At 37.5% G+C, this 20503-nt stretch overlaps 2 protein-coding genes and 1 long non-coding RNA gene across 3 annotated transcripts in view; 1 reads left to right on the top strand and 2 right to left on the bottom strand.

The window, feature by feature from the left end:
• Positions 1–9745, top strand: part of LOC139974428 (radial spoke head 10 homolog B-like) — a 24594-nt gene extending 14849 nt beyond the window's left edge. Inside the window, exons 16-20 of the mRNA XM_071981582.1 lie at positions 3890–4045; positions 4709–4784; positions 7391–7543; positions 8222–8373; positions 9007–9745. Coding sequence (XP_071837683.1) covers positions 3890–4045; positions 4709–4784; positions 7391–7543; positions 8222–8373; positions 9007–9189 — 720 coding nt within the window. The 3' untranslated portion in view covers positions 9190–9745. The remainder of the gene's footprint in view (positions 1–3889; positions 4046–4708; positions 4785–7390; positions 7544–8221; positions 8374–9006) is intronic.
• Positions 9509–12278, bottom strand: LOC139974433 (uncharacterized). Its single transcript, XR_011795481.1, has 2 exons — positions 10879–12278; positions 9509–10809 (listed from the first exon to the last, which is right to left on the bottom strand). It is a non-coding gene; the product is annotated as an uncharacterized lncRNA (long non-coding RNA).
• Positions 12279–19436: 7158 nt separating this feature from the next.
• The window catches only part of LOC139973850 (protein phosphatase EYA4-like), a 201682-nt gene continuing 200615 nt past the window's right edge, over positions 19437–20503 (bottom strand). The window contains exon 17 of the mRNA XM_071980725.1: positions 19437–19561. Within this exon, the coding sequence (XP_071836826.1) occupies positions 19437–19561 (125 nt within the window). The remainder of the gene's footprint in view (positions 19562–20503) is intronic.

Genomic DNA, 20503 nt, shown 5'->3' on the forward strand with positions numbered 1-20503 from the left:
CTAAAGAACGTAGCCCTTTGGCCAAACAACTTGATCCTGTCATGAAATATTTTATACTTTAGTAAATGCCAAAATGTCTAGTTTTCTGGAAAGTTTACAGTTTTAAGCGTTTCCCTGATTTTGAGCAAAGTAATTTTGTATACAGAGATGCCGTCTCACGTTGAACTGTTTTACGACATAACTGGGTCAGACTCTGCAGCCCCAGAATGTCAAAACAGTCTTAAACTGATATCGGAGCCAATAAGCAGTAGCGCCTGTGGGTGTAGCAATCCTCGTCAGGTACCTACAGAGCCGTGTGTCTCTAATCGTTATTTTGACCCAGATTCACTCGGAGGGCGGCACTGAATAATCGGGCAAAACGGAGTTAAACTGTCATTGATCGATCAGATTATGAGGTAGTTTGAAACATTAATCAACCGGTCTTAAAAAAATGTGCTTCCAATTCCAGAGAAAACAAGAACACGATCTTTCAAGTAAGAAACGACCCAGAAAATACTGTTCGTTATCGAATGTGCAAGTTCGGCTTAGTTTATGGTCTTCTGAACCTCTCTTCGGGAGTATTCCGGCGTTTACGTCGCTCGTTTCGTCAAAGGGAAGGATCGATGGTTGCGACATTCTCGGCGATGACGTTAAACGCACATGAAAGAACTGTGTTGGCAGTGCACTTAAAAAATGGAATTTTGTTTTAAATTTCTTTCAAAGGATAGCTAATCTATGTTGAAATATCGGTTGTGCTCAAATGCAATGGCTCTACATTTTGTCGGTGTAGGTGTATTTCGGTGATCTCCAAGGGTTAGGATGTTGACTTTAGTGATAGTTATTGTTGATTGATATACTGTAACGTCATAGTGTGTGTCAGCATCCTTCCACAGATTGGTGCCATAGACTTCTGAATTGTGTCGGTGCTCTTTTATTAGTAACACTAGACGACACTAGGGACGACACTAGGGACAACACTAGGAACGACAGACATGAACTTTTAGACTACATCGTTACTATCTTGCCCACCGAGGTAAGAAACATTCAGATTATTGACCATACAGGCTTTAGTGACCATCACATGATCTTAAATCATTTTACACTCAGACCTCTTGGTTTGACCAACAACTACTACCACTCCCCTAACCTTACTAACTGTACTTATTTTAGGAACGACATTGACAAATTAATGACTGACTTCAACAAACATCAACTCGACCTACAAACGGTATGAAATAGCTAGATCTCTCTCCTGTGCAGTCAAGAACAGTTTTATAAAATAATTGCACTCTCAAGAAAGCAAATAATAGAAAATTGGCATTAGATAATTATATTTTTACTCTTTATGAACGCCTGGAGAAAGCTTAGGAGGAAGTACTGTACTTGTAGAAATCCCAGACTGAACACTAGGATTAATAACAGAAAGAAATTAACCATCTCATTGATCATCAGGAAACAAATAAACTAAAGTCAACTTGTTAAATTTTGCCGGGGAAAAGGATCCCCGTATTTTTCGGAGGAAAGTTAAGTCTCCTTAAGCCCAAACTAGGACCGAGCCTTGGTAACAATACCAAATACCCGCTATTAACAGTACTGGGGACTGTATTATTGAACCGTCTGACCAAATTGATCTCCTAAATAATACTTTTACTAGCACTTTTGACATCCCCACCAGCCCAAACTATGATAATGTCTTCAAACACTGTGTAGTTAAGTTTAAGAACTCTAATCCAAACTTTGTCACGACATTCCTCTTAAAGAGAATGAAATTACCACCCCAATTACTCATATTGGCTGGAACATTGCACTTGCTAGCACAAATAACAGTTTCTCTCCTGGTCATGATGGCATTAGCTACCTTATGCTGAAAATTATTCCTGTTAGTTTTACCAGCAACGCCATCTTTTCAATATCCTCACTAAAAGTAGGATATTTCCCTTTTCCTTTGCAAACCAATTTCCATTCAAATCCAAATAACTATAGACTGATTAGTCTACTTCCAGTCTTGGGAAAGATCTTTGGAAAATCCCTAATCATTGGATTAGACTTCCCTCAGAAATACAAATAAATATTTTCCTTATCAGGCTGGTTCCAGGTTCCAAAAAGTACAACTTTAAATCCCATCTTTAGAATTACGGAAAGTATCAAAATCGGCTTCCAAAATAAACATCACTCGGTCGCTCTTTTTTCTTCATTCTGAAAAGGCCTTCGACAAAACTTGGCATAATAGTCTTCGGTACAAACTTCTAAATTATAATCTTCCTAATCCAACTATTAGATTTCTTTCCTCCCATCTCCACGGCCGTTAACTTCAATTGTCTAAGCTCCAATTCCTTCGAGCTCAAAGCTGGTACTGCTCGGGGCTCTGTTCTAACTCCCCATTTATACAGTATTTATATGTAAATGACATCCCTTCACAACAAGGGATTCATCTTGCACTTAAAATCCATACCTTTATTGCTACTTCCCACATTCTCCGTGCAGGAAACACAACATCTCTTTTCACCCTACTTGAAGAATTCAACACCAAGCTATACAAAAACAACCTCGAGAACGACCCATTGATTGAAGATCTCCTCCTGAAATACAAAGTCGCAACAACTCACTTCCCCCAAGAAACAAAACTTTTCTGTATTCACAATTGTTACTACTTAAAGTCTCATTCCATTAAAAAAACCTTTCCTAAATGGGTCTAGGCCCGACTACAAGTATACTTATATATAAAGAACAAACCAAACAATTCCGACAATGAATGACCGATTGATTAAAAAAAAGTTTTTGATTAAAAAAAAAAAGGAGCAACCACTTCCTTCCCAAACAATAGAAACCGCTCCACAATCCTCAGTACTTAGAAATTCCTCTCCTTAAGAAATCCCTCCCTAATTGGCTCTTCGACTCCAACCTTGGGTATGTTTATGGCTATCTGTACCATGTAATTATTAAAAGACTTCATTTACCAGCAATTCCCTGACTGAACATAGACAACTTTTCCAAGAAAAAAAAAGGTGTCTATCCTATGAAAGCAAACTTATTATCCCCCGTAGGACCTCTCGCGAGGTCGATCAGGGGTTAAACTCCTTTTGATTTACAACAAGTTCATTTCTACACATTGAAGTCCATTCGCCCGACGATCTCTCTATGTTGCACAGTATTAAAAAAAAATGGATCCTACATAACCTCAAAACTCATCTAATCTTAATTGTCTCCCTCTGTGCATCCCTTTACAAATTTAAAACACAAAAAATCAAACCTATTATATACGTACAGCAGTATCTACCTCATAAGTTGTTCTAAGTTTCAAATTTCCAAATTAAACATTAATTATAAAGCCCTTAGTATGTCTAAACATCCCTAGTTATATTGCTATCAAAAAGCTGCTTGAAGCAGCTAAAACAATCCCTCTCTTTGACCAACTTATTGTTTCAAACCGAAAATATTTATAAAACACCCTTCTCCTTCGACCCCCTTTATTCAATTCAAGAAGTACATGAGTAATGAAACCTCAAAAACATAATTTAAAATCCTCTCTGGATAAGCTAGATCTTTTAAACTGGGAGGAGGCTTTGGTTCTGGAAGAGGGATGGGGGGGGGCGGGGTTGGGGGTGGGCTTGTTTAGGAACTTGGTGCTAGAGGGCTTGTGGGTCAAACTCCAGAAGAATAGTTTTCTACGGGGGAACAGCCCAGCCACAAGGAAGGGATTTTTCTTAGCTTAGTTCTCCTCCCAGGGAGGTGGGGGGGTGGGGTTGCCAGGTCTGGAGCAGCATCCCAGTATTTAAGCTCCCCCTCGTAGAAGTTTACAAAGCTTCCATTCTGTCAATATTGCTTGCCTTCATTACCCATATTTGTTTTGATTTGATTTGTTTTAGCTATTTCTCTGAGTTACTTATTTCTCGAACATTTTGATCAGCAGAACCCTGAGAGTGAAGATCCTGGCAGTCAAGGCCCTACTTCCTCTCACCACGGTAGCATCGCTGAGGGAGGGTCACCCCGGGGTAACGATGGATCCATGTCAGCAGTCACAAGAAAAGAATCGCTCGGCGATGCACCTGCAGCAGCCAAACAAGAGGTTAGAGTAATAAATACAACCAATAGTAAATCCAATTTGAAAAATCTCACAATTTGAGATTGGTGTTTTCGTAAAAGTTTAAGTCAAGGGTTCTTATCAATTTTCATGATGTAAAGACATAAATTTCGAAGGATAAAAATGTTGAAAATGAATATAAGAAGCAAAATTATGTTGATCTTCCTATAAAAACTAGGCCTCCCCCCCCCAAAAAATCTGTATCGTTAAGCATTTATTAATCACCACAGGCCCTCCTGCAACTGTGCACACCACAGGGAGGGTGTGGGGGGGTGGGGGTAGTAGCCAAGCTTCCTCATGTGTGCCCTTATATAAATGACTCCCATAGAATTGAAGTCGTTGTCTCTCTCTTGATCTAGCTGCGCATTGTCAGTTTGTTCATGATGGTATAGCCTCATCATCATTCAGTGCATCTCAACACGATATTACAGAAACCTACCATAAGAACATTTTGGTCCAGGGTGCGTTTTGGACCGTTGAAAGTTCTTCGTACTAAAATTTGACATTTTTCAGATGTTATGTACCCTACATAGTCATTGTTACGCAGTCGCTGTATGGGGTTTTGTAACAGAAAATGGAACTGGTTGTTCTTTTTCCTGAGCAAAGAGCAGAGCAAATCTGATGTTTCTTCTTGATACAATTTTGCAGGGAACGGAGTCAGGGGTGCACGAGTCATTGCAGGGAGACGATAACCAGATCGTGGATGGCAAGAACGAAAAATCAGGTAAAACCTCGCTTTTGAAATCTTTATTCATGGTTAAAAATTGATAGACGATATGCAATGCTTGATGTATTAAGGCAGCAATTAGGAGTTCTAGGTTGGCTTAACTAATTGTAAAAAGTTATCCAAGTGTTGCCTCCAACTCTGTTCCAAAAGGGCATAAAATTCCATGTTTGGAGGCACGGTAATGGCGGGTAATGGCGGGATCCTAAAACTAAAGACTGGCAATTAAGCCAGTAGTTCATTCATTTGTGATTCTGTCACGAATGGAATAATGGAGTTCTCATCAATCTTCTTCTGTACAGAACGAAACAACACATAATTCCACCAACTTTCCACCAATTAATAACCTAATAACTTAATTTGCATATCTCTAAGGGTGACAACCAATCATATAGGACTCTTAGGTCTAGGATAGCAGTTAACTTAGGTCAACATCGTGCATCAATTTGCATATAATTACATATTCATATTAATGTCAAAATATTGCTACAAAACGATAAGTTAGTGTAACATGTCTCCAGAAAAATGGGAGCATGAACAGATCTCAGACCTGCCCATAGGGGTGACCCAATTCTTGTTGTCCCAGTAAGCCCCCTCCACACCCCACAGAAATTACAACTATCAAAGATCATACAAACTTCACAGTTCCAAATTTGATTTGTTAAAATATGCAGCACAATACATCATTCAAACCACACATTTTTCATTTTTTTTTTCATTTCCAGAAAAGCTTTTAATATTTTGATCTGTTTTTGATGGTTTCAGAGAATTCCTTTTTTCCTAAATGCTTATCTGGAAATGTCATTCATCATGACCAGGTGTATCGAAATTGTTAGAACTCAAGACGTCAATATTTACCCCATAAATGATAAAAATTACTTCCCGTCTTAATGTTATTCTTTGTATCGATATTGTTATTCAATTTTTCTATAATTTTTTTTTTGGGGGGGGGGGTTAACTTGGTACTTGAGAACCTTGGAGAGAAACGTGCTAATTTTTGACAACAACGATTACAAAAAGTAACGTCAAGATAAGAACAGGATCGACAGGTGTTTCGATCTCCAGAAATTCAGAAAGTCATAGTACGTCGTTGCGAAAGTGGGGTATTAAAAATAAGGAAGGACTAAGAACCGTATATTTTTTTCGTACCTTGACACTAAACTGCGTGGTATATACAATGGGGGGGGGTCAAAGTTAAGTGTAGATAACTTTTACTAATGGGTCTGATAGCGGCGCACTTTTGTCGAAGGAAGTTTAACAAGATCGGCGAGAATTAGCTGTATACATTTCAATCAGACGCCATGGTATGTGACCATGTAAGACATATTAAAATACCATCTCTAGACATCTGTAGCCGCCATGAGAATTGCAAGTAAACTTATGTTCCGTTTATGTCATATGATAATTTCTCTTGTCGGGTTAGTCAGTTAACAGAAGACAAGGATCTGTTTTGGGGAAATGAAAGAACCGAAAGTTGTTAGAGAAGCAGAGAGTTCAAGCTCTGGTCGAAATGTGAAAATATTTCTGTCTATCTGTCTTTGAGCCAATTTAAAAATATGTGAAAAGAGTCAACAAACTTTTAGAACTTAGCTTTTCATGAGGCAAAAAATTGCCAACTTGCATTGCATACCGTTTATGCATCTCGATAGGTGAACATTGTAATGATAAGTGGCAAGTAAATTGTATTTCTGTGTTCTTTTGTGAACAATTTTTAAGTACTTAACTTACTGAATAGGCAAAATAATTTCATTACTGTATTAGGGAAATTTATCATTTTTTGGGGGGAAAATTGATTTATTGTTTATATATTTGGTAAATCTTGTAAATTTTGTTTAAAAGAGTGATAAATTGAAGGGAACCAAAAATAAACAGTTTGCTGAGAATTTGTTTAATTGCTAACTATTTTAAGTGAATACTTCATCAAATTGCATCAGAACCTTGAACAGTTTGTAAATTGCAATGAAAATTATTCACTTATTCTTCCCATATAGTTCATCATTTTTTATCAATTATTATAAACATACTAATTAATTAATTGGTATGCATCTTCTGTGGTAACTTTCTACATAGCAACCGGTTTAACACAAGGCCTTTAAAATATGGATAGTGTGTACAACCTATGGTGTATTTGGTTGCACCAGTAGAGATTAGTTTGCACTTTCTCTGACCTTCTGCGAGATAACAGGGTAGTATTTTTCTATCATTTTTCTAAAATTTTCCTCCAACACTTCAAAACAATGAAACGTTTATCATATTTCAGTGAACAGGTATTCGTTCCCATTTCCACTGTTTTTTTTATTAAAATTTCTTTCAGAAATTGTGTGTTTTGTGTAACATTTTCTTAGGCAATGATAATAGAGTTTTAGACAAATAACGACACCCTATCCACTCTGTGAGTATTCAACTTCCATGCATCAAATACATCCCCAATTATAAAGTTCTACTTTGATCTATGTCTCTGCCTGACTTCCTTTTCTTTTTCTTCTTTGAAGTCATGTTCCTGCTGTTTGTAGTTTTTGTCTTTGTCTTTGTGAGCAACCCACAGTCCTCCAGTTTCTATACCTTTGAACAGTTTAAAAGCATATTTTAATATTTACTTTTAATAGAAACAGACACAGAAGCCAAAGCTGCCTCGATCCACAGTGGGAGTGGCAGTAACCAGGGGGGTGTCGATGGGGGTCAACAACCACTGACCCAAGAGCCTCATCTTTTACAGTCCATGCTCTCCATGGGTGGAGAAGAACCCCCCATAGCAGAAGGTATTGATTTGTAGGGACTATACACCGCTAAGAAGTATCGCTTCGAAGATTAATTCAGTGACCACTGTCTTGTTCTGTGTATGTCACATTGAAAATTTAGCAAGATTATAATCATAATAAACCCCCAAAAAATAAGGAAAAAAAGATCATCTATTACTGTGTAAAAGAAATAGCTTTATAAAAAGCTGTTTGTTTATTGTGGATACTTTGTGACCATTTTAGCAATTTTTGTACTAATATTGCATCATAATGAAAATATGACAGCTTATGATGTGATCATAACACTTGAAAAGCATTACTTTCCCCTTGTAATCTTGTTGCGACTTTGTCCTTGAAATACGATTCATTGGAAATATTTTCCTTGAAGCTGACACGATGATTTCTTAACGGAAAACTTTATTGAAATGAATAGTATTAGCTTCCTCCATTGTATAAATTAATTAATTTTAATTAATAAAATTTAATTAATTATATTTAATTAATTAATTTACAGTTGGAAAGAAACCAATCATTTACCACTCCACTGCCATGATGGTGTCATTTAATCGACTGTTACACAATATGTTTTCGATATTTAACAGTCAAACTCTAGTTCATCTTGGATTTTTTTTATATTAGTGGATCCATGCCTAAACGAGCTGGTCTTAGTATCAAACATCAAAGCTGTTTCCATTTCAGTTTCAGGAGAGGAAGAGATGGACGAGGCTACTAGGGATTTCAACTTCTGGACTCACCAGATAAATATCTTTTTCATTAAGAAGTTGTTCCCAGCGTATGAACACATGCAAGATGTTCTTGCTCTGGGTGCAAAAATCCAACTTGAAAAGCAGGTAAGTTTTATCCTTTATTTACAGAAAGGTTTTGTATGGTGTGGAAAAGGGGAGACAGGCAGATATTTTCAATGCAAAGTTGAGCCTGGGAAGGTCCTAGATAGCTGGGAGCTGGCCTAATTTCAGCAAAGGAAATTAAAGTAGCATATAAGTCTGCTTCAATGCTTATCGTTTCCCAAAAGGCAACAAAGGTAAATTTTGACAACCAATGCTCAGTAAATGAGAGTGAATATTAAATACAGGTCAGTTCATCTCTGGTTAGTATTAAAGTAAACCAATGCTCAGTATATGTGTGTGCAATAGAGGTGAACACATTAGTTCATCTCTGGTAATATTTAAGTAAACCAATGCTCAGTATATGTGTGTGTAATAGAGGTGAACACATAAGTTAGTTCATCTCTGGTTAGTATTAAAGAAAACCAATGCTCAGTATATGTGTGTGTAATAAAGGTGAACACATAAGTAAGTTCAAGTAAACGAATGCTCAGTATATGTCAGGGTGTAGTAAATATCATCAGATACGAGATAAATATCATCAACAGCGGAGGTAGTATTTGAATGACCACAGAGTTTAAGTTTTAAACTGGACTGAACAATGAAGCTAATAACTTAATTCCATTTCTTCATGAACAGTTGGCTGAAGCAGACAAAATGGAGAAGATGAAAATGAAATCAGGCTCGGCAGTGTCGTCCGTAGTAAAGAAGATCGGGGAGACCCACGATGGACCGCTGGACCAAGAACGGAATACCGAAGGTTCTGCCGGGGTCAAAGTTGAAGATTCTAGGTCAGAGGTCTCTTTGACTAAAGGGAGATGATTTATGGGAGACCCCAGAAACACTTGAACTGATCCGTCCAAACAATAGTTGACATTTTTAAACCTGACATGATAACAACAAGAGTATACCCATTTGCAAATTGAGGTAACGTTTTATTATTCCTTTGTAGTTGTGATTACCTCTCAAGACAAGCAGGATAATTGGGCGTTATGGCTCCTTGCTTAGTAGAATATTAAAGAAGGAAAGAATTCACTCCTTTTTGATGAGGCTAATTGAACTCCATGCTGACTTCACTAGCTTAACAGAAACAAGTAGAAGAAGAATAAGCCGAAACAAGAAAACAGGGACAAGAAAATCGTATTTTTTTTTCCATCTCTTTCTTTCAACTGAAAGAAGACAAGGTATCAATAAAAGATAAAACATTGGGAGCAGTGACTTTTAACTTTAAACATAATAATATATCTTGGATCGAAAGAAACAAAACTCACTGATTTTGATTGTCATGTGACTGACGGAAAATTTATCAATTTTAAAAGATCAGGTAATATTCATCCAAGACTTACATCTGTGAATGATAAAGCAACCCCCCCCCCCCCACCAAAAAAGTTAAATAATGATAACAATACACGACACAACTGCGGACCTAAAATACTGTGAAATGACAGCCATGGAAAGTGTCAATTTATGTGCTTGCAGTGTTGTACGGCCCTGTGGAGACACTACTAGTGAGCTTTTCATTCAATTTTGGTTTTGCATTGAAAAACCCAATTGACACAATTTTTTTGGTAAGTTCCAGTCATACCTATAGTCACACCACGGCTATGACAAAATATGTTTGACGGTTTTGCTTTTCAAAATAGACACAGATGTTGTTGTGTCAATTAGGATATCTTTGTAGTTTAGTCATGCAGTATCCCAACATTTTGCCTATTTTGTCTATGATGTAAATAATGGAAACATTTTCAATAACAGGAAATATCACTACTTTTTGCATGATAACATGTGCTGGAAACAGTCAAGGATGTGGGTCCATCAAGGTTTATCTGTGGGTTTGTCATCATTCAATATTTCAATATTTAATTAGATTCACATAAAATTTTAGATAGGCCCATATGCGAGCAAATTTTTTTTGCCCAATGGTGTAATTAAAAGGCAAACTTTGAGAATCTTTCCAGCTTGCCCTTAGTCATTTTTAATTCAAAGCATCTAGGTGACAAAAATGTTGAGGATGTAATAATATATTTCCTATATTTATACCCTTACTTATTTTGAAAAGTTTGATCACCTATAATCATAATGTAAGTTTGATCACCTATAATCATAATGTAATTCAACACAGAAAGGTTATCTGGTTGGCAAAGCCAAAAATCCCAAATATCTGTTGCAAATCTAAATAGTAATTGACTATATCTATTGTTCATATCATCAAGAAATTATTTATAAAACCACAAGGGTCATAACAACCCTCTCCTGACAACATAATCATATCATCCATTAACAGCTGTTGATAACTCTGACAGTATTTTGAAAACTCAAAATTGAATAGAATAAGCATCAGAAAGTTTCTCTCCTGTTCCAGAAATGAACGTTCAGGGGGTTGGGGGGGGGGGACTATTTGGAATAGTGAAATTAGTTCAACCCATCATTTTTGGAAACCCACTTTATTTATTTGCTAACCATTCCCAGATACAAAATGTTTCCAATCTTGTGAATGTTTAAAATGATGACCCAAAAAAAATTCATATTATATTTTGAAAGAGAGCTGTACAAATATCACTTTTGCAATGTTTCATATTAGAATATACCGCTTGCTTTACCTCCCCACCCCCACCCAAACAGATTTAGTACAATGGGGGGGAGGAGGATGGATTATGCTTCATTTGATTGTATATTCATTCAAAAAATGACAAGTTGTACATAATAAACAGGAAAATACCTCAAGTACTCCATTAAGCCTATAGACTCTGAAATTGAAATTTGGAAAACGGTTTGGACTCGAACAAACGATTCAACAAAATTGTTGAACAAAATTCAGCTGCTAGTCAAACCTGTTATCAAATGGAAGATCAGAACTGTAGGTAATCTAAATCGGTGTTGACCCTTGGACTACGTAATAATAAACATGGCCGTCATATACCTTAGTAGAGTACTGAGGGAATTAATTAGTATGAAAAAAAGGAAAAAAGGAGGAAAAAAAAAATTCTACCAGCCGTTAACTGACGGTAGAATGCTGTTATCATTGTGAGATAGAAATAATTTAATAGAATTGGCTTTAACATGATTTTTTCCCCCACTATTTTTTTTTTCTTTTTGCAGAGGGTGGGTGGGGGGTAAACAACAACTAACAACAAAAGACTTAAGAAATATAAAGAACAATGTTGGCGACTCTGTTGATATAACTACCACTGAAGAAAAAAAATAAAATCACTAAAAACAGAAACTCCCAACAATAAATTCAGAAAAAAAGGAACACATTCACACGACTTTTTAATTTACAGCGTACAAACCACAAAATATTTATACAGAATAGTCTTAGATTCAACTTAGCAATTAATATCCTTAGTATCTACATGAGAGACCAATAAAATAAAAAAAAATCCATGTTTCTTTTTTTTGATGTACAAGAGATCCCAAGAATAGTAGTTTTTTATCTTTGGTTCTTCGTATCCCATTGCTGTCTTTTAAAGAGAACCCTATTTTCCTCTGTAAATTTTTTCCATCGCCCCCTCTTTGGTATTCTCGTAGCATAAAGTCGACGTTCTCGAGACTGTTTAGTCCGCTGCAAAATACACTGCCAAAATCTTTCTTTACATAATGATATAAGCCCCATGTCTCTCTGATAAGAAATGTGAGTTCTATTTAAACTTCACCAAAATCAAGAAATGTGTTCTTTGGCAGACGACTTTTTCCCCCATTTTTTCCTCACTTTCGTTTTGAAAGTTTTTCTTCATCCAGTTACGAAGAAGGGTCAGAGGTCAGCATGGAAGGAGTTCCTGCACACTCCCCCATCTTCCGTGTCCGGCCTTCATTATCAAAATAAAAAAAAGGTCCTTTTCATCATTTGGCCTTTATCTTTTCTTTGAACCCCTCCCTCTGTAGTTAAATCCTCTTTGTGGAAAGCCCCTAAAGGTAACCCAAGTCCAAGGCATGGTGCAGCGCAGCCAAGTCTGAGTGGCTCGTCACTCTCCAGAATGGAAAGTCCATCTGTGCCGATAAAAATGTTAAAAGAAATTATAAATGAAAGCATTAAGCACTGCATTGTCATGGAGTTTTATTATGTACCTAATACTACTATGGCTTACCATGCCAACATATATCCATTGTCTTATAATGATATTTATTATTTAAAAAAAAAGGTTTTAAGCATTTTCTATGGAGCTTGTGTTGTCATTAGGAAACCAATGTACTGATAAAGAATATGTTAATATATATATTGTACTCACACCAGGTCCATATTTTAATTATTTAATTATTAAAACTGCATTTCATAATGTTTTAATACCGAATAGGTTTTGTACGTTCGTCCTCTGTGCCTCACACCAGGGGATACTAGCTCGATGCAAGTTGAGATAATCTCATATGCACCAGACCTCGTCGTTTCGGTATCATTCCCGGGAATCCCGGACATAATAAAAATATCTACGTGTTACTATTTGAAATAAAGAAAAGATTATTTCTGGTGTCTGTGTTCCTAGTTTGAAGAACATTCTGATCAATTTTTTGTACTGGCCTAGACCTATATATTAACGAATCAACTTTTCACGTTACTTGGGCTGAGCATGTTGCGGGACCTCAGTGTTATTCTGAATTTTTCGTTATTTATTCTTCCTTCAAGCGATGATTGTAAAGGTTTCCCTGTATAAAATCTTACTACATGTATTTCACCTCATTTTGATGTAATAATTATAACGATTTAATACATTTTGAGGCAAAACCGCAGTGAGTATATCCAGATTAAATCCATATTTGCCGGGACTGTATATTATTATAGCCTAGGGTACTGTACTGGTACACACACAGTGTAATGCAGTACTTGAGACTTGATGCTGTTATGAAATGGATTCGTTTATTATTACAGAGGGTTCCCTGATGTCATTTATAGTTATCTTTGGCTACGTTTCCAATTTTTAAGAACTTTTTGTACAAAAGATGGATATGGTACTTATTGAAAGTATATTTTCTGCAGAAAACAACAGCCGATTAACGTTATAAATAATTTTGTACTATTTTCATGTATGTAGTTTATAATCCTGTATTAACATAGCCCCTATGTTACATTCTTCTTGTCTGATGTTCCAAACACGTGGTGACTTTTTGAAAACTTTTCATTGTGAACTTTTTAACTTGAAGGGTTGCCCTATTCCAATATCATGGAATAGTGGGGAACCCCCCATTTTCTGTTTGTGTACGGATTACGGGTTTTATCCATGTGCGAACGTGTTAATCTAATATCGTACGTCGAGTATGAATGAAGGATGGTGTGTGGTGCTTTTTTCCAAGGTTTGTGCTTTTCTTTTTGAAAGTGTATGTTAAAATCAATGGCCCTAATACAGCATGTTATTTTGGATGTTTTTTTTATATATAATTGTACGTGTAAGAGTATGAAAATAGCCTAGGCAATGCCATTGAACGTATGAAATTGACAGTCTCGTAACAAGTTCATTGAACCCTAGATGAAATGTTGAGGAAAATCCCAGTAGTAGTTACGATACCGGGATTCATGTTGCAACACTACAGGTTGTGGGAAATTTGCACTACCACACAGTGCTACACCTCACCCTCACCTGGGAATACTAAACCTATACACCTCACCTCACCTGGTGATACTTAACCTATACACCTCACCTCACCTGGGAATACTAATCCTATACACCCCACCTCACCTGGTTATACTAATCCTATACACCTCACCTCACCTAGGGATACTAATCCTATGCACCTCACCTCACCTAGGGATACTAATCCTATGCACCTCACCTCACCTAGGGATACTCATCCAATACACCTCACCCTCACCCGGGGATACTAAACCTATGCACCTCACCTGGGGATACTAAACCTATGCACCTCACCTCACCTGGGAATACTCATCCTATACACCTCACCTCACCTGGGGATACTAATCCTATACACCTCACCTAGGGATACTAATCCTATGCACATCACCTCACCTGGGGATACTCATACTATACACCTCACCTGGGGATACTCATCCTATACACCTCACCCTCACCCGGGGATACTAATCCTATACACCTCACCTCACCTAGGGATACAAATCCTATGCACATCACCTCACCTGGGGATACTAAACCTATACACCTCACCTCACCTAGGGATACTAATCCTATACACGTCACCTCACCTGGGGATACTAATCCTATACCCCTCACCCGGGGATACTAATCCTATACACCTCACCTCACCTAGGGATACTAATCCTATACACCTCACCTCACCTGGGGGTACTCATACTATACACCTCACCTGGGGATACTCATCCTATGCACCTCACCTCACCTTGGAATACTAATCCTGTACACCTCACCCTCACCCGGGGATACTAATCCTATACACCTCACCTCACCTGGGGATACTCATCCTATACACCTCACCCTCACCCAGGGATACTAATCCTATGCACATCACCTCACCTGGGGATACTAAACCTATACACCTCACCTCACCTCGGGATACTAATCCTATGCACATCATCTCAACTGGGGATACTAAACCTATACACCTCACCTCACCTCGGGATACTAAACCTATACACCTCACCTCACCTAGGGATACTAATCCTATGCACATCACCTCACCTGGGGATACTAAACCTATACACCTCACCTCACCTAGGGATACTAATCCTATGCACATCACCTCACCTGGGGATACTAAACCTATACACCTCACCTGGGGATACTAATCCTATGCACCTCACCTCACCTGGGGATACTAATCCTATGCACCTCACCAGTGAAATCACCTACCTGTTTGGCCGCTTGTTCCTCGTCGTTCGCATCTCCGATTGCCACATAGGTCACCTTTCTCCCAAACCTTGCCACTATTCTCTCAAAGCAGCTCTCTTTTCCTACTCTTGTTGCACTGTAGACATTTTCAATGTCAAAGACACCACCAAGGCCGTAGAGGAGAACTTTGGCTACCGCTGGCACCAACTGTGTGGTCGTTACTAACACATTGACACAGTTGGATCTGTTGAAACAGTGGAAGAAGTGGTGATTCAAAAAAATACATTAAATTCAATATAAAACATACATAGGCGAGATAGATAAATAAGATCTAAATAGGTTGATAGGCGTACATAGATCTATCCACCCTTCTTATTTTACATTTAAATATATACATAGGTCACAGATTCTCCCTCCCTACCTCGACAGATTTAGAGGTAGACTTTAGAGGTAGACTTTAGAGGTAGACTTTAGAGGTAGACTTTAGAGGTAGACTTTAGAGGTAGACTTTAGAGGTAGACTTTAGAGGTAGACTTTAGAGGTAGACTTTAGAGGTAGACTTTAGAGGTAGACTTTAGAGGTAGACTTTAGAGGTAGACTTTAGAGGTAAACTTTAGAGGTAGACTTTAGAGGTAGACTTTAGAGGTAGACTTTAGAGGTAGACTTTAGAGGTAGACTTTAGAGGTAGACTTTAGAGGTAGACTTTAGAGGTGAGGTAGAGGCTACCTACCTACCTACCTACCTACCTACCTACCTACCTACCTACCTACCTACCTACCTACCTACCTACCTACCTACCTACCTACCTACCTACCTACCTACCTACCTACCTACCTACCTACCTACCTACCTACCTACCTACCTACCTACCTACCTACCTACCTACCTACCTACCTACCTACCTACCTACCTACCTACCTACCTACCTACCTACCTACCTACCTACCTACCTACCTACCTACCTACCTACCTACCTACCTACCTACCTACCTACCTACCTACCTACCTACCTACCTACCTACCTACCTACCTACCTACCTACCTACCTACCTACCTACCTACCTACCTACCTACCTACCTACCTACCTACCTACCTACCTACCTACCTACCTACCTACCTACCTACCTACCTACCTACCTACCTACCTACCTACCTACCTACCTACCTACCTACCTACCTACCTACCTACCTACCTACCTACCTACCTACCTACCTACCTACCTACCTACCTACCTAGATAGATAGATAGATAGATAGATAGATAGATAGATAGATAGATAGATAGATAGATAGATAGATAGATAGATAGATAGATAGATAGATAGATAGATAGATAGATAGATAGATAGATAGATAGATAGATAGATAGATAGATAGATAGATAGATAGATAGATAGATAGATAGATAGATAGATAGATAGATAGATAGATAGATAGATAGATAGATAGATAGATAGATAGATAGATAGATAGATAGATAGATAGATAGATAGATAGATAGATAGATAGATAGATAGATAGATAGATAGATAGATAGATAGATAGATAGATAGATAGATAGATAGATAGATAGATAGATAGATAGATAGATAGATAGATAGATAGATAGATAGATAGATAGATAGATAGATAGATAGATAGATAGATAGATAGATAGATAGATAGATAGATAGATAGATAGATAGATAGATAGATAGATAGATAGATAGATAGATAGATAGATAGATAGATAGATAGATAGATAGATAGATAGATAGATAGATAGATAGATAGATAGATAGATAGATAGATAGATAGATAGATAGATAGATAGATAGATAGATAGATAGATAGATAGATAGATAGATAGATAGATAGATAGATAGATAGATAGATAGATAGATAGATAGATAGATAGATAGATAGATAGATAGATAGATAGATAGATAGATAGATAGATAGATAGATAGATAGATAGATAGATAGATAGATAGATAGATAGATAGATAGATAGATAGATAGATAGATAGATAGATAGATAGATAGATAGATAGATAGATAGATAGATAGATAGATAGATAGATAGATAGATAGATAGATAGATAGATAGATAGATAGATACCCCTCCCATAGATAGATAGATAGATAGATAGATAGATAGATAGATAGATAGATAGATAGATAGATAGATAGATAGATAGATAGATAGATAGATAGATAGATAGATAGATAGATAGATAGATAGATAGATAGATAGATAGATAGATAGATAGATAGATAGATAGATAGATAGATAGATAGATAGATAGATAGATAGATAGATAGATAGATAGATAGATAGATAGATAGATAGATAGATAGATAGATAGATAGATAGATAGATAGATAGATAGATAGATAGATAGATAGATAGATAGATAGATAGATAGATACCCCTCCCCTAGATAGATAGATAGATAGATAGATAGATAGATACCCCTCCCCTCCCCCCCTCCCCTCCCCTTTTACATCAATACATACCCCCCCTCCCCTCCCCTTTTACATCAATACATACCCCCCCTCCCCTCCCCTTTTACATCAATACATACCCCCCCTCCCCTCCCCTTTTACATCAATACATACCCCCCCTCCCCTCCCCTTTTACATCAATACATACCCCCCCTCCCCTCCCCTTTTACATCAATACATACCCCCCCTCCCCTCCCCTTTTACATCAATACATACCCCCCCTCCCCTCCCCTTTTACATCAATACATACCCCCCCTCCCCTCCCCTTTTACATCAATACATACCCCCCCTCCCCTCCCCTTTTACATCAATACATACCCCCCCTCCCCTCCCCTTTTACATCAATACATACCCCCCCTCCCCTCCCCTTTTACATCAATACATACCCCCCCTCCCCTCCCCTTTTACATCAATACATACCCCCCCTCCCCTCCCCTTTTACATCAATACATACCCCCCCTCCCCTCCCCTTTTACATCAATACATACCCCCCCTCCCCTCCCCTTTTACATCAATACATACCCCCCCTCCCCTCCCCTTTTACATCAATACATACCCCCTCCCCTTTTACATCAATACATACCCCTCTCCCCTTTTACGATTGTACATTGTCCCCCCTCCCCTTTTACGTTTGTACATCCATACATAGTCCCCCCCTCACCTATTACGTTTGTACATCCATACATAGTCCCCTGTTACTTACATTTCTCATTTTACATACATAGCCCCCCTCCTTTAACATTTATACATACAGAGATAGCTACCCTCTCTTTTTAAATACATTTCCCATTTTACAAACATAGCCCCCCCTCTCATTTTACATTTATACATACAGAGATAGCTACCCTCTCTTTCTAAATACATTTCCCATTTTACAAACATAGCCCCCCCTCTCATTTTACATTTATACATACAGAGATAGCTACCCTCTCTTTCTAAATACATTTCTTTTTTACATTTGTACATGTCCCCCTCTCCTTTTACATTTATACATACATAGATAATTACCCTTTCATTTTATATTCATTTCTCATTGCACATATATAGCCCCCTCCCTCTCCTTTTACATTTTACATAGATAAAAAGATAGCTGCCCCCTCTCATTTTACATTTATACATAGATAATAATAATCACTAAGATTTATAATGTGCTAATTATAAACAAAATAGTTGTCAAAAGCGCCATACATAGATAGATAGCTGCCCCCTCTATTTACATTGATACATGCATAGATGGATAGATAGCCTGCCACCCCTCCTCTTACATTTATACATACATGAGAGGTAGAAGATAAAGTGTAGAGAGATTAAGGGAAGAGGGTAGGGAATAAATTGCACAAGGAGAGAGACAGGAAAGTGTGGAGAAGAGGGGGTGACAGAGGGGGAGTAAGAGGAGTTGCAGACTACTACCTCTCCTCTTTCCTCTGTTGTTTTCTCTTTCTCTTCTACCTTTGTCTACTTATCCTCCTACATCAATCTCTAAATTGTGTTCACCCTGCTCATTAACCTGTCTGTATTCTGTGTGTGAATTTTTTCTTTTTTTACTCTTACTTGTCATTCAGCCTCTAAGGAAGATCCTGCTATGATCAAAAACGTCAGGCCCTCTTACTTTTACACTGTATTCTGTATTTACACTGTATTGTGGATAACCGGTTTTCTAATATTTTGTTTTTTGGGGGGATCACTTATGAAACGATACGATGATTCAACACATTTTCAATTCAAGACATCAAACTAATGACTCAACTCAATACATTCACATACAATTCCTGTAATAGAAGCTTATCTTGTGAAACCCTTACAGTACAAGTCTAATAAACCAAATTTTGTTATTCAGGCCATTTGCCGACGATGGAAAGTGACTTGAGTGCAATTGTGAGCCAGGAATCCGTCATGGCCTCTATCTCTGCTCGTAGCTGGATCCACTGTTCCCTCTTTTGAGGACCCAATAATTCTACAAGATTACGGAAAAAGAAGAAATTTCACGAAACCTATCAGTCAAGCAATATTTCGGCCACAGAGTTTGCCAGGATTTCAGTGCAAGTGAAACACAATAAAAACTCTTTCTTTTTTAAAGATCGAAAAGGTGGAACAACTTTTAATACATCTCTGTTGACACTTATTTACAATTTCCACTTTTGGGAAAACACAAAACCTCAAAATGTAAGCCTTTTTTTGGGCAATGTATCATTCTTGAAAGGAAAGCGATTTTGTTTTTGATTTAATTCACTTGGCAAAATTCAAAGCAGTGTTTGAATTTGTGGTCAAACAGTTAACCTAGCCATCCTAAACAAACGGACACACCGTCCTAAATTTTTCACAAACTGAAGATAAATTAACAAATAATTGGATTTGACTTAATTCTCTACATCAAAGTAGTTAAACTGACAATGTTGCAGAGAATTTGACTTTTAACTTCATTATTTTAGAAGAAATTTGATTGTTCAAGCCCTAACAGACTACATTGCGATTGTCTGTCAGTATGGTACTTTGTCAAAATGATGATCAAAATCAACTCTATACACAGCTATCTCAACTTCCAAATTTACACAATTCTTTAATAAACTTTGTTAATTGTTGTTCACTTTACCACTAAACGTACATTAAAAAGTTACAACATATGCTTTGCATATCCAAAGCAGGGGCTGATCAAGGTTTTTCAAAGAGGAAGGTGGGGTGGCCGTGGGGTCTCCCTCATCCCCCCCACCCCCCAGAAAAAGAAATAGGTATGTGATCATACATTCTGATGCATACTTAAAGCTTGGATATTAGGTCTACATGCAAGATTGTGCTACGAACTACATTATTATGTACCACCCCCCAAAACCACGGAATCCCCCCCCTGGACCCACATAGGAATAAATAAAACCAAGCTGTAAAATAGACCAATGACATT

This window comes from Apostichopus japonicus, chromosome 9, assembly GCF_037975245.1.
Source record: "Apostichopus japonicus isolate 1M-3 chromosome 9, ASM3797524v1, whole genome shotgun sequence".
Lineage (NCBI taxonomy): Eukaryota > Metazoa > Echinodermata > Holothuroidea > Aspidochirotida > Stichopodidae > Apostichopus > Apostichopus japonicus.